This window comes from Dromaius novaehollandiae, chromosome 5 (assembly GCF_036370855.1).
Source record: "Dromaius novaehollandiae isolate bDroNov1 chromosome 5, bDroNov1.hap1, whole genome shotgun sequence".
NCBI lineage: Eukaryota > Metazoa > Chordata > Aves > Casuariiformes > Dromaiidae > Dromaius > Dromaius novaehollandiae.
The window spans coordinates 45,260,053-45,274,976 of NC_088102.1; the positions used below are offsets into that span (position 1 = coordinate 45,260,053).

The window sequence follows — 14,924 nt, forward strand, 5'->3', positions numbered from 1 at the left end:
CCTAAGCAAGCAGGAATACTCACCTGATTTGGGGAAAGCAGGGACTTCATCCACTGGCCAGTCCTTATCATCTATGGAGGCCAGTTTGAGCTGGCTGAGGGATTGGTTGGTATCATCCAAATTCAGGTCATCCTGAAGCTCTGACAGCGGGTCTGTGGCCATGGTCCCCAAATACTGCAGTTTGTTTTGCAGAGTCTAGAAGGAATACTGCAGAGGTTGCTAGGTCAGACACTGAGATCACACTGTTTCCCTCCCTGAAGCTCTTCTTCTCTTCACTGATCTCTCCAAAAGCTTCCCATAACATACCTTTAGCTCTTCAGAGGTCATTCTTCCCCTTCCCCTCAAGGCAGAAAGGCATAAACTCCCCCTCCTCCAAAGCCAGAAGCACTAACACATGTCACATTCTTTCCCATAGGCTCCATCAGGAGCCTGTATCAACCCTCAGTGAGTCTCTGCTTGGCCACACCTGTGTCCAGATTAGGTTCTCTCCTGAAATGGGAGCAGTAGCAAGAAGCAGAGGAAGGCGACAGGCTACGCCAGCCCCCGCCTGATACGCTCCCTGTACCAGCTATCGGCTCCCCTTCCCCCTCAAAGGGCTGGCACAAAGCCCAGCTGTTTCCACAGTTGTGCCCAGTGCTGGAAGCTTTCCCAGGAATCACCACCCCCCACCATAAGAGAGGGCCAGAGCTCTCAGCAGCAGCAAAATGGGTGCTTCAGCGTGCTGGGATCTGAACACAGAAGTGAGTAACTCAGAGCTTCTTAAAACAAGATTTCAGAGGCTGAGCCAGTAAGACAGGGAAAACAACACACAGACAACCCAGATCTCCTTTCAGCATCACCCAGCAAATCCTTTCTTCTACATGATAGCAAGCAGCACAGGGATAATCTCTTATATTAAAGCTATATTGCTAGAACAAGCACTTTTCACCAAGCATGCCAAAATGCTGAGGAGACCAAGGAATTAAGACGGTCCAGGAAACAATAGAGCATTCATTGTGTTTGCTGTTGTTTGCAAATATTTCTCGCTCTCGCTTGGAGCAGTACACACGTCAAACCCAGGACTGAGCTAGCACAGCACACAGCACCTCCTAAGGGTACCGACTCTTAGGGAAGTCCCCTAGGAAACAGCTACCATCATCTAACATCAGTGTCCTGGAAATAAGCAAGGAAACACGGGATAGGAAAAACATGCAGATCTAGAGGGCTCACACAGACCAAAATTATCATCACCACGAGGACAGTAATTCAGCAGCCAACAGGCAGCAAGCCAGGAGGAACTATAACAAAACAAGCAAAAATGACACCTTGCATCAGCAAGACACTGCAACATTGCTCCTCGGGCAGGCTTGTGCTTGTTTTGCAGATGATCTAAGGAGACTTACAGTGCCTTTGCGTGGAAACATTATATTCATAATGGAGTTATTTTCTTGGGCAGAATGGAGGGGGGCTGACATTTTGCCCCCTCCATCCCTAGAGCATGAATGTGTGCATCTATCCAGCAGATGATGATGAAACAGCTACACAGATATGAGCACAGAGAATGAAAACTCTGAGAGACCGAACATCCGAAGGTGTCATGTCCATGCTCAGGGTAACACTGAGCTTTGGTACATTTTGAGAGGGCAGGAAATTGGATATTCAGTGTTTGTCCCCCACCCCAGAGATCTCTCCAAGGGTTACTGTGTCCTGTCATCCCTTATCTCTTACTCACCAGTTTATAACCAGCTTCCACTTCCCTGTGGCTCCCAAATGGCTGGAAGCTATTGCAAAACAAATGAAATGAGATCCCCAAAATAGGAAAGAGCAAGACATATATGGGCAGTGGATCACCAAGGCAGTTCAGCAAATACACAGGGCCTGACAGCTCCAGCCAGCCAGAGACCCAAGCAAAATTAATACGCGGTCCCATGAGGGCTGGGGGAGCTGTTTGACCTCCTCTGTTCTCAAAGGGACAGGGAGCAAGAAATCAGGCTCCCTTTCACCATGAGCTCATGTTGGAACCATGCAGCAGCAGAGCCAAGTGACAACCAACTCCCCACCCCTAGCAACAGATCTGATTTCTATGGTAACACCAGGCACCAATTCCTATGACTCAGTGTGCTTCAAGTATCCTCCGCTGCAGCTCAGCAGCCCCACAACCCAGCGCTGCACACTGATGTTCGCACGGAGGAAGCATCCACAGCCCCAGGGTTGTCTGCTGCTCTTGTCAGCCCCTGAGCATACCCTGCTCTCGGGGACTTCCCGGCCCAGGTGGGAAGAGAGGACCCAGTTTCAGCTGCTGCCCAGGAGGTGCCTTTTGTGTTAAGTTCTTAGAAAGCAAGGTCCAAAAGTGCTCAGGGACCAAACCCAAGTGTTCCTACAGAGCAGTGACAATACTGTCAGAGGGCTGGCAAGACGCTAAGTTTTCTCACTACAAGAAGGATCACAATTTGGCTTCAGAGACAACTTACAGCACTTCACCTGTGGCATAAGTGCTGATTATTAGACAGCACCAAGGGATTTCCCCATAAGCCTACTTCTGAGAGTAATCCCAGTGTGGCACCATGTGGAAGAAGGAAGTAGTCAGTCGTATCCTTACAGTTCCACACTAGAAAAAAGAGCCCAAGGGGTAACGCACTTGCCAAAACTCTTCCTTACCCTTTGGGCAGGCAGACCAGACTCCCCAGATATCCCCACGTGCTTTTTGCAGGCAGGCAGGCAGGCAGGCAGCTCTGTTCTTTAGCTCTAGGTTAGTGTTTCATGACAGAAACATTAATGGAAGAGGGATCCAGAGCAGAAGAGCTCTTAGATTTTTTGTTCTTCTTGTGACCTTGTCTGTAGCTATCAGAGAGCTCTAAAGGGCTTTTCACAGAATCTCCCCCACTCCTTTTCCAACAGTGCAAAAGACAAAAGTACAGGGTCTCACATCAGATAACCCTCGAGCATTTTAGAGAAACAGTGTCCTCTAAGTGCCTAGCAATAATGAGGCACTGAGAAAGAGAGATCCAGAATGGAGAGGTAGGATGTAAGAAACTTAGGAACGGAGAGGTAAGATGTAAGAAACTTAGGGGATCTTAGCATAAGTGTACCCATTTTATTTTCTGACAGAGTGCAGCTGCAAGTTAAAAGAGAGAAACCTCAGTCCTTTAAAACACAGTTTTTACCAAAGCTCAGGGCTGGAGACTCCTCCTTACACAAGATCCCAGCAGATTCTACCCAGGGAAGATGGCCAACCTGAACCTATGAAGTCTTGGTAGCTGCTGCTCACACAGAATTTTTTTTTTTTTTTTTTTGGCAATTCCAGTTTTGCCACTCCTGCATCATTCATTTCTCAGCTGTACCTGCTTTGCAGTTTCCACTTTCTGTTTTTCTTCTAGGTGTACTATTAATTCAGAAACAAATCTATACATCAAAACACATCCATCCTTGTATTAGCATGCCCTGCACATATACTTACATGCAATAAAGAATTACAAAGGCCAAGTAGTTTCTTCTCCCTTGACTTATTAACAAGCAATGCTCAGACCCAAGAGGAATTCAAATTCTGGGGTTGTATTATTTTTCTGACTCTGCTGTCATCTGCACCTCCTCCCAGTCTAGGTTAATTTGCACAGATGTCTGTTTTTCTTTGTACACCAGCCAAGTCCCTGCACTTCACTTCACTACAGTCTTAATATCAAACACAGAATTAGCCTATGTTCATGGCAACCCCCCAAGACTAACAACATCAGAACTCAACATCAGAAGTATTAATTCCAATTGGACATGGCCCAGCCCCACAGAAGGGCTCCTCTCCTCATTGCAAGAAAAGCAACCAGTTACTTAGCAGCACAACTTGAAACTAAGCAGGCTCTGTGTGAACCTGTCCCAGGACAGAAGGACTCGCCGAGAAAGCCCTGTGCGAGTCCTCCCTCCCATCAAAACGAGTGATACCACTGAAAGCACCACTCTCCTGTAGTGATCAGAGAGTCAAGAGTAAGGCTGCCTTCGTCTGGCTCACGAACAACCAGATAAATCAAGACAGACACGCTATTGCTTCTGGAATCAATTTGGTCCTTCGTTATTGTAACACCTTCTTAAACATGCCTTCCCCAGCCATCTCAAACCCTTTGCTGAAAGTCATCCCTGTGCCCACCAGAAATTCATCCCGACTAGCAATCCACCTCCTCTAACCTTGCGAATGAACCAGCAAAATAGCAAAAGAGCTGAGTTCAGCTTCCTCTCTCCGAGCCCCAACACAAGCACACAGGTTGTTATCAGCACTACACAGGACCCACCCATTACACAAGCAGCATTGCTGTGCTTGAGAAAACGAGGGCAGGCACAACCCTGGAGGCAGACTGCACCTTTCCTCCTCCTCTCCACCATAACTCTGATCCTCTCAGATTCCCTTTGACTGAGCTTCTGTGAAAACCCAGATTCAAATAAGAGACTCAAAGGTGGCTTAGCAATTTACGTAGTTTAAAAAGTTCTGATAACACACGCCAACCGCATGGTAACAGCAGGAGAGACACTTTAAAAGCCAGGCTGCTGGGCACCAGCGTGGAGGCCACGGCCTCCCCACGCCGGCTGCGGCCACCACCAGCGCCTGGCTGCTGCCCGAGGTGGGACAGGCAGTGGGGGCCAGAGCCGAGCGCCACGCGCCAGCCGCAGCGGGGGCCGAGCCTGCCAGCAGCACGAAAGGGTTACGGAAACTTTCCCGGCCTTCGAGCCCCGGTTTTCCAAGCCCCGGTGCTGCACCACAGACCGGCGCCTCGGACCTTTGACACGACGAAGTTTTCCCCGCCGCCTCCCTCCCGCCAGCGCCCCGCGGGGCCGCGAGAAGAGGGGGCAGCGGCTGCCCGCAGCGCCGACCCCCCCCCCCCGCGGGAAGCACTAGCCGCCCAGCCCCGTCCGCCCGGCACCGGCCGGGCCCGGCAGCGCCCGCGGAGGCCGCGGGTCCCGCACCCCGCCCGGGCAGCCGGGCCCTGCCGCCGCCCCTGCACAGACGGCTCCGCTCCCCCGCCCGGCGGTGCCGCCCCGGAGCTCAGCCTCAGCCTCAGCCCCAGCCCCAGCCCCAGCCCCAGCCCCAGCCCCAGCCCCGCCGCCGCCGGTACCTGCCGGCCCGCGCGCCGCCGCCCCGGCCGCCCGCCCGCCTGCCCCGCAGCATCCGCCGCCCGCCGGAAGCGCCGCCCGTCGCCACGGAAACGCGCCCGCCCCGCGCGCCACGGGAAGCCGTCCGGGCGCGCTCGCCGCCCCCTCGCGCCGTTCCGCCGGGCATGCAGCGCCGCGGCGGCCCCAGCGGCCCCGGCCCCGGCCCGGGGCACCCGCCGGGCCCCGCGGGCGACGCGCGGAGCGGGGAGGCGGCCGGCGCGGCTCTGCGGAGCCTGCCGACCGGGCTGGCGCTGGGGCCGTCGGGGGCGCGGGCGCGGGGCATGGGCGTGTGGTGCGTGGGCCGGGCGCTGCCGGCCGGGGCGCTCCTGGGGCCGCGCGGCGGCGGGGCGCGGGCGGCGGCCGAGGGGCGCGGCTGGAGCAGGTGAGTAGCGCTTCGCCCCGCGGCGGCCGGGCCGGGCCGGGGCGGTGCCGACGGTGCGGCCGTGCCTTGCAGCCTGGTGCAGCCGAGCGCGAAGGAGGAGGAGGCCAACGTGGCGCTGGTGCGGGCGGGAGGGCGGCTCCACGTCCGCGCCCGGCGGCCCATCGCGGCGGGCGCCGAGCTGCTCTACTGGCCCGAGGCGGCGGCGGCGGCGGCGGCAGAGGGGAGCAGGCCGCCGGGCCGCTCGCAGGGCACGGCCGTGCCCCGGGAGGCGAAGCCGCGGGGGCCGCTGGCAGCGGAGGCAGAGACGGCAGAGCAGAGGGAAGGGGCCTCTCCCCGCGGGACGGCGGCCGAACCCGGCACAGGTAGGTCCCGCGAAGGCTGCGAGTCCCGGCCTCGGCGGAAGGGTCAGGCAGAGGCCTCGCTTTCCTGGGCCCGAGACGGCTCGTAACCAGGCTTCTTCAGAGCTGGCGGTGGGCTGTCCTCCAAGACCTTGAAACCTCAGGAGATAATCAGAAGGCTTTTTTCGGCCTAGACAGCTCCCACTTCCCAAGGAAGTGGGTAGCAAAGCTGCCTTTCCTCTCAGAAACGTGGGTTTGTTGTCAGAAGTAGGGATACTGCCCATGGTATCCTGCAGAGTGGTAGGCAAAACATGAAGATGAGCCTAAAGATAGGCTTCATCTCACTAACCTTGCTATGGAGAAATCTGCCCTAGGGAGCTGTCCTCTTTCAGGGTGTTTTCCTCAGTGTCTCACTCAAGGGGGAGGTGGTTGCCCTCTCATCTGCTCCCTCACACAATATGGTTACAAGAATCAGTAGGCCCTTCAAGTATGAGCAGTGCTTTCCTGGCATTTCTTACCCATATTTGAGACCCTCACAAATTTGGTGCTGGTTTTGAGCTGGCTTCTAACCCTTCACTCCTTCAAGACTTTTGTCCTGACTCTGCATCACTTCAAGAAGTACCATCCAAGAAAGGAATATGCCATGCTGTTTTAGTCTTGGTAGTCATGACTATATCCCCTGGAAATACTGTCTCGAGCATAGGTACTGTCTGTGCTGAGGGAATAGAGATTCCCCTCTCTTCCCCCAATAAAAAAAAGTCATAGAAGTGATGGTTTTCATGCCAGAGCCCCAAGATTACTGGATAGCAGTGTCTCTTTCCAAGGTTCTTGCTTCTCTGATCCAACAGCAATCATGTTATCCAATAACAGCCAGCGTTAATTCCCCCCCATATTCTGTGTTTATGCAGGGAATCCTGATATCTCGAAGGTGCTAGCAGATGAAACCACAGTCCTTGATGTCCCTACTGAGGTTAGGAGGCTGCCAGCCAAACATCTCCATAGGCTGCAAGAAGAAGAGGAAAGCAGAAGTCCTCAACATGAGCTGTGGCAAGCTGAAGTGCTGAGGACTGAGAACCAGCAGCTCAAGACCATCTCAGCCACTAAAGCCAATAGCAGGTGCAAGGAAGAACTGGACAAGGGTGTGGATCCCAGAACCACAGCAGAAAAAGCAGAGATGGGGCAGAGAGAGGCATGTCCAGGAGACCTGAACCTGTTGTCGCCTTCAGGTGGGGTTCAGCTCAATGCTTGCTTGGCTAGCAAGCCGTGCAAGGTGCATGCTCCGACCAGCCAGCTCCAGAAGTGCCTGCAGGACTGTGGTGGCAGGAGAGCTGGGCAGGAAACCCAGCAGCCCACTCCATCTGATGGAGAGAACATAGAGACTTGCAAGAAAGAGAGCAGAGCTTCCACAGACTCCAAACTGGCATCCCCAGAGAATGGGGAGAAGGGCCCACCAGATGGGCCTGAGGAGAAGGAGTATGCAAAGCTGGAGGAGGGTCATTCTGGCAGCCCAGGCCCCCCAGCAGAAGCTCTGTCCCAGAGGGAGATTGTTGGCAAGCGCAGGTACCACTGTGGGGAATGTGGCAAAGCTTTCCTGCAGCTCTGCCACCTCAAGAAGCACCGCTTTGTCCACGCTGGCCACAAGCCTTTCCTGTGCACAGAGTGTGGCAAGAGCTATAGCTCAGAGGAGAGCTTCAAGGCCCATGTCCTGGCCCATCAGGGCGTGCGGCCTTTCCAGTGCACCCAATGCGACAAGGCTTACCGCACAAAACGAGACTTGCAGGAGCACCAGGTCTTGCACACAGGCCAGCGCCCCTTCTCCTGCGAACAATGTGGCAAGGCCTTCGCGCGCCGGCCCTCCCTCCGCATTCACAGGAAGATCCACCTGGCCACTGGGCCTGGCCCAGTGGGTGCCAAAGGCTGCCAGTGTGCCATCTGCGGACGCCACCTGGCCAACCCCGGCTCCTTGCGCAACCACATGCGCCTGCACACAGGGGAGCGCCCTTACGCCTGTCCCTACTGCGGCAAGGACTTCCGACAGCAGAGCAACCTGCGTGAGCACCTCCGGCTGCACACAGGTGAGAAACCCTACAAGTGCCGCTTCTGTGGCGATGCCTTCCCTAAGCTGCCAGAACTGCGGCGCCATCTCATCTCCCACACAGGTGAGGCCCACCTATGCACAGTGTGCGGCAAGGCGCTGCGGGACCCCCACACGCTGCGTGCCCATGAGCGCTTACACACAGGCGAGCGCCCCTTCCACTGTGAGCAGTGTGGCAAGTCCTATACCCTGGCCACCAAGCTGCGGCGCCACCAGAAATCCCACCTGGCCGACAAGCCCCACAAATGCAAGCTCTGTGGCATGGGCTACACCCTTCCTCAGAGTCTTGCACGCCATGTGCTCACCCACAAGGCAGAAAAGGACCCTGAGGAACTGGCTACTGCAGTGGCTTCCCTCAGTGCGGACCTGCCTCAGGCAGCACAGAAAAGGCCTCAGAGGAAGGGCCACCAGGAGGAGGATATAGCAGAACCCAGCTTGCTCATGGTGGAGGTGCCGGGGCCAGCAAATGAGGCAGAGCTGCTGATCACAGCCAGTGGTCACTGCATTGCTACTTACCAGTCCCAAGGCAGCCCATTGGATCCTGGGGCACACAGGAGGCCTGCTGGACATTTGCCATCAACCAAGGACATCATTGAAATTACCATCTCCAAGCATGACGACAAGTGCATTATTGTGCAGGATGAGGGCTCGCCAAGTGACGTGGTCATCATCCGGGAGGGGTTGGGCTTTGGAGCAGTGGCGGAGGTGGTGGAGGTCAAGACTGGGATCTGACTACCACAGCCTGCCCTGGCTGATCGTATTCTGTATGGAATATTAAAATAGGGTAAAGAAACAACAACAAAAACTAGCTGCGTTATCTCTCTGTGACAACAAGACCCTGTGGCTCAGCCCCAGGCAGAATTAGTGGGCTTAAAAGTAACTGGCCTTGTAGACCTGGGTCTTTTTGGCAGCTGCCCCTTGTAGGTATGGGCCTACATGTGCCACTTGCTGGGACTGGTGCAGGAAGGGCATTTGCTGATGATGGGAAAGACTTTTTAGAGAGGAAAGCCCACAGCTATAACGAGCAGTGTCCCTGCTCTGCCTTTGCTAGATTGTCAGAGAATGACAGTGAATGTATGCAGAAGGCAGGGACAAGTCTAAAAGCAGCAGCTCTGGGCAATTTCTTCCTTTCAAATTTTTCTGTTCCTGCTTAACTGTTGCTGTTCAACTACTTTTACTTTTCTGGGCCTTTACTCTGAAACTCAGTAGTATTTCTGATCCTTTGCAGGTGGTGCTAAATGCCAGATGTTGCTGGAAAGCAGCTTCCCGAGTGTTTGCTAGGTGTCTGTGTTGTGGGCTTTTTGAAAAGCATTTTTCACAATCAACAGAAGCAAAGCCCTGGCTTATAGCCAGGGCTGAGTGTTCTTCTCCACTGTCACCTGTTAAGCTTACTGTAGGTTTCCTAGCCTTATAGTAACCGGATGGTATGTCTGAAAACTAATATTAAAGGATAGCTTCATTTCTCAAAGTAATAGCAGCATTGTACAGGGCAATTTTCAGTGTTTCCAGCTGAGAGAGACAATTCATTTCAGTATGCTCAGAAGATTCTGCCTTTCCCCTCCACATTCAAGTTAGGTTTCTTATTTCTAATCTGTTTACCCATGTTCCTTTTCTCACACCCTTGCTTCCTCTCTTCTACTTCTTCCTTGCCACTGCCCCCAAAAGCTAAAAGACAGCACCACCACAACTAAACCCCAGTTTTCCCACCTTTCCATCTTCATGACTGAGTGCTCGTTTGCCAACTGAAATATACTGAATGAGATTGATCCTTTTTCAGGAGGAACGTGCACAGTTCCAGATGCCGTGTTAACTCCTTCTTGTAGGAGAAAGTCAACAATACCAGCCCTAATCAAGATCTTACAGTTTTGTTTTGTTTTTTTCCTGCCCCCCCCCCCCCCCACTTACACAAACACTGCTTTCATTTGCTGCCTTTGAATTTTAACCATTCTTGCTCTCTATCTTTCTGCTGTCCAACATCTGCATTTCCCCAGAAGTTTTGTTTAGGTGTCTAACTTCTCTGGGCCCTTTACACCCACTGCTCATGAGGAGTGAGAAAGGCATAGTGTCATCTGAGATTCGTCAGTAGCACGGTCTCCTTCTGGAGTGCTATGAACATAGTAATATGACAATCTGAATAGCTGCTCTTTTCTGCATTAAACTTTTTCCATAAACTTTTATAACCAGTCAGTAGATGAGGTGCTAGGGTCAGTTCCACAACAATGATTTGAAGTCAAGGTGGCAGGTGAATTTAGCTGATATACCTTTGGTTGTCCGTATTTTCAGCTACTCTCTTTAAAGTAGGGGAACAGATGAGCTCAGTCCTTGCACTGAGCACCTGGAGATGGACCAGTGGGAGCACAGGTGTATGGCTAGGGGTGGGGGGGTTTTATCTGAAGCTGAAATGCTTCCTATTGCTCTCTTTGGTGCCTGTCCTAACTCTTGCAGTTTTTCAAATATTGACACAGCTGCAAAGTGTTCCCACCAGAGCCGGGCTCATGTGCTGTGTTCCAAGCACGTGCTCCCTGTCACAGCACACCCAGGTGAGGAAGGGGGCGATCGGGGGGGAAGGGAAGGGGAGAATCCAGGCCCTTTCTGCTTAATCTGCTGACTTGTAGCTACCTGCTTTTTATTGAGATAATAGGAGAGAATAAATAGGAGCACATATGAAGCACCTCCTGTCATGAGCCTAATGGGAAGACTTTTGTCCATTGAGGAGTTAGTGGTCCATGTAACAGTTGACCTGAGCAGGCACAGATCATTTGTCTGCAAGATAAACATAGCTGGCTAATCATAACAGAGAAGTTCCCACTTGGTGCCTGGTGATGACACCATCACCACCAGCATGTCCATGTCTCTATCTTGAAGTGAGGCAGTATGTTTTCATATAAATATCCTTTTGCTTGATAGTAGAAATGATGGATAGAGGTGTTTTTGTCTAAGAGCATCCTATAAAAACTGTAAAGGTCACAACGACATTGAACCTCATCATGGATGGGATCTGTGCAGCATGCCATGCAGTGGTCCATGCAGTGCTGCACAACTCAATGGTCACAACATCTGAAGAGATTTAAGATTATATATATGCTATGCCCTCTTTCCTTCTTATGTTGTCTCCAATAAATGGTATTTTAATTATTCCCCTATGGAGTCTGAGTGCCTTTCTTACTGGGATCCATAACAATCACTTGCAACAGTGCATTACATTTGGCATAGTTGGCAGGATCCCAGTGAGAAATGCCTTTCTGGATAAAGAACAGCGAGGAAAAGATAGAACGGGTGCCTGGCTGACCCCAGGCACAGGCATGGGGGCCAGTTACACAGTGTTTGGCTTGGGTGAACTCCCTAGTGAGCTGGGAAAATGAAAAGGAGTTATCTGGGTGTCCCACCCCAGCTGATGTATTGGCTTGTCCCCAAAAATATGCGATGGGAAAAGAAAAACTCAGCAAGATTAGCATTGTATTTAGTTCCTACTAAAGTGTTTGAAATGAGTGTGAGAGTGCTTTGACCAGATAGAAGAATTACAAGAGACCAGAAACACATGGGAGGAACTAATACAGGTATCCCAGCCATAAAAAATGCTGGCAAAGGAGCACACTGCCTAATGTGCCATCTGGAGGCAGCCTGTGGTTCGTAAGCAGCAGGTGCAAGGTGAGGGTTGGGACCCTGGAACCTGAGACCATTAATTGTGAACAAAGCAAAATCTTCACCCCCGGGAACCTCATTATATGATCTTGGTGCGAGGTTACACTCAGGGAGAATTGCAGACCATTGCTGAAATTTACTGGAGGAAAAAACAACAGGGCAGACTAGGGCAATGGCTAATGTGAGTGTGTGAAATAAGTAAGGTAAAAACCCTACTCATATTAGGGGGGCCTCCACCAGGGGATCGTGTGTGTCAGTGTGCTGCTTTATAATACTGATTACCATTACCTTTTAGGGCAACGGACGCGTGGATCAGCTGGCTGATCAGGGTCTGCCACACCAACTGGGGCCTCACTGGAGATCCAGCATGCCTGTAACCCTTATGCCTTCAGGCAGCAAGCACAAGGGTCAACCAGCTGGTCTGGGTCTGCCGTGCTGGCAGGGCTTCACCAGGATTTTGGTGTGCTGCTAACCACTGCACTGCTGGGGCAGCTAGTGCACAGGTCTGCTGGCTGGTTGCAGTATTCCGTGTTCACAGGGCCTCACTGGACATCTAGCATGCACATAAATGTAATGATTACACTTAACCCTCACATCATGGCTGGGGTTTGACCTTTAACCAACTCATAAACTACCTTAAACCTGACCAAGGTGTTTGAATGAAAAGGCAGCAGCTGGCTGCAAGGGGAGGGGGGCAATTCCCTGGGTCCATAAGTCCTCCCTGCTTGGCTGCTCTGTGACAGTTGAGCTGTGAGCATTCCCAGATCCTTGGGGACAGAGCCCCTGGGTGAGAGTATGGGGGATTCATCCTTTTGCAAATGTACCCAAAGTGTTAAAATTGCTGATCAAACAATGTAACTCACTTCAAGAGCATATTCAGAAACATCCCAGCTTTTAAACCAGCAATGTGTATTGGTCACAGAGCAGACAAAGGCCCAAGAAAATAGGCTAAAGCCAAATCCTCTATATGCTGTTCCCTGGCAGTTGGAAAAAAAGGTTACACGAGAAATAAACAATTGCAAAAGAATTTCCTCACTTGAAAAAAAAAAGTCAATGTATGTGGGGCAAAGCATCAAAACTCCCAACTGGGTTGAAAACCATGCCTTTAGGAGGAAAAAAGGTACAAATCTTTATTATTCTATGAAAGGAAAATAACATCTATTACTCATGGGGTAAATGCAGGAAGAAAAGGAAAGATAAAAAGTTGCTTACAGGAATGATGAGCAGAGACACAAGAGTTAAATGTTTGAGGGCTGAAAGTCAAAGACCCTGGAGATGTGATAGCAGATGCACACTGTCCTGTTGCAGAGGCTAATCACAGGAATGTGAGAAACAAATAAGAAGCCTAGATGCACAGCTACAAAACAAGAAAAGGCCTATCATGTGAAGAGCCAGCAGTTCTAGTTACGAACACTGTTACAAGAAACCAGAAGTGGCAGGAAACGGTCCCAAGATGTAGTAAAAATATCTGATTATACAGCAAAATCAATGTAAAGAAATACTTAAGTTTAATGAATAGATGGATGTAACTTTGAGTAATTTTAAGAGAAACAGTTTGAACAGTTACAGTTAAAGCCAAACTATAACACCCTAACGGCCTTGCTAGGTCTCCTTGTTCTGTTTGACTGGGTGATCCTCTTAAGAAGAGCATCTTGAAAGGAAAGAGCCAGACTCAGTGATAGAATTGTCAGATTCAGTAATGTTTTTCTTAAATAAAAGTGTTTAAGAAACAGACTGAATCATGGAACCAGTATAAAAGTCACATAAAAGGAAGATAGCATAGACAGTATTAGAGAATACTCATACTATCTGATAACCAGTATTCTAGTGTTTCTGAAAGTGAATTGTATATAATGCATGATCCTAAGTAGGTGCTAATGTTTTCCGTTTGAAGGAAAGAAAGAGAAGAAGATAGTAAAATCTATGCGTACATATAACAACTGCTGATTTAAGCTAAAGTTTGTCTATTTATTCTAGAGAAGACCAAGAGATGAAGAAATGAAAAAAAAGTGTCACTGAGTATATTGAAAGCTCCTATGAAGGGAAAACTTGCATCTTTCAGAACAAAGATAACTATTAATAACAATCTTTTGTTGATATGATCTTCAATAGGTAACAAAAAACTAAGGGGATCCCATTCCAATCTTACCGATACTGAACTATGTAAATTATGCCATATACATATCTATGTGGATTTGAGCATCACCTTACACATTTACAAAAGGTGCTGCACAGTGTGGGGAGGGATGAATTGCTGGCAAGCTCACATAAACCCTCCTGTGAGAGGCCTAACTGTAGGCCTAACTACAAGCACCTCCTGCCAATTACACCACCCTGCTGGGGGACAGCCCCACCTGCTCCAGGAGCCCCTGAGGCCAGTGCGGAGGTGGCCTCTGAGCTGGGAGGTGCGTATCTGCAAGGCCAACTACCTGCATTCATGGGAGGATTGAGGTTTTGCTGGATAGTCAGCATATTAACCACAGTGACCCCTGTTACAGCGGGTCAACACACTCCAAGGGGTGGAAAAATCAGAGCCTGAAGGCTACCCAAAAGCACTGGCCAGATGGAAAGGCCTCACAAAAGTGTTAAGAAAAAAACATTAACGCTGGATCTGAAGTACAGTGCCAGAAGTTACAGCAGCTAAATTAATTAATACATCAGGCTACAGGCTCCATGTGCAAAGTATTACCTGTAGAACAGATGCCCAGGAATACCTCTGTCTTCCTGTATGTGCCTCACTGGCCGTCACCACTGACGCTGAAGAACGTCAACACGTGGAAGGGGACTTGGCAACACTGGAAAGCCCTTCTTCGTTGGACAGCATGGGAATGACATACAAGCATCAAGGAAAACTGAAAAGCAGCCTGATGGTGTAGCAATACAAGCGTTACATCAGAATCAACACATCATCCAGACTGCAAGGCAAGTAGCTAGTGCTGCTACTGCCCAATGGGGGGACATTGTCGGTGGTTTTAGTTCCAGTACTACTGCTGTTCTACACCCCTTCTCCCACACAATATTAGTTTCACTTGTTGCTACACCTGTATTATTAATTGTAGTAATCTCTTTGTAGATAAGAGTCTTTCTAGCAACCAAATAGCTTACTGATGTAACCTGGAAACTACAGTATCTTCAGGGAAGGCCATCTGTGCGGATCACGGATCACGGAGTGGAGTGACGTTGGCCTAGCCGGAAGACCATAGCACACCGAGGAGTTAGGGATCCACCTAATGGTTGACCTGAGGCAGGCGCAGGCCTGTGCTGTGCTGAGCTGCACTTATCACTCGCCTGCAGGAGAGCTTAGCTGGCTAACTGCAACAGAGGAACCTGTAAGCAGCTCCTGCTTGGTACCTGG

At 50.9% G+C, this 14,924-nt stretch overlaps 2 protein-coding genes across 3 annotated transcripts in view; one reads left to right on the top strand and one right to left on the bottom strand.

Moving 5' to 3' along the window:
• Nucleotides 1-5,201, bottom strand: part of ARHGAP1 (Rho GTPase activating protein 1) — a 26,271-nt gene extending 21,070 nt beyond the window's left edge. For both annotated transcript variants that reach the window (XM_064512680.1, XM_064512679.1), the window contains exons 1-2: nt 5,076-5,201; nt 24-207 (exon numbers count right to left, since the gene is read on the bottom strand). In XM_064512680.1, the coding sequence (XP_064368750.1) occupies nt 24-162 (139 nt within the window). In that variant the 5' untranslated portion in view covers nt 163-207; nt 5,076-5,201. The remainder of the gene's footprint in view (nt 1-23; nt 208-5,075) is intronic.
• ZNF408 (zinc finger protein 408) lies at nt 5,165-14,399 on the top strand. The gene is made up of 4 exons (XM_064512676.1): nt 5,165-5,494; nt 5,567-5,856; nt 6,741-10,467; nt 11,865-14,399. The coding sequence occupies exons 1-3, from the start codon at nt 5,238-5,240 to the stop codon at nt 8,657-8,659; spliced, it is 2,466 nt and encodes an 821-aa protein (XP_064368746.1). The 5' UTR covers nt 5,165-5,237; the 3' UTR covers nt 8,660-10,467; nt 11,865-14,399.
• The last annotated feature ends 525 nt before the right edge of the window (nt 14,400-14,924 follow it).

Bases quoted from the DNA above. Each gene is read 5' to 3' on its own strand.
- ZNF408 (XM_064512676.1), top strand. From the start codon at position 5,238: ATGCAGCGCCGCGGCGGCCCCAGCGGCCCCGGCCCCGGCCCGGGGCAC. The intron at 5,495-5,566 runs GTGAGTAGCGCT...CGTGCCTTGCAG, and splicing joins GAGGGGCGCGGCTGGAGCAG to CCTGGTGCAGCCGAGCGCGA. The intron at 5,857-6,740 runs GTAGGTCCCGCG...GTGTTTATGCAG, and splicing joins GGCGGCCGAACCCGGCACAG to GGAATCCTGATATCTCGAAG.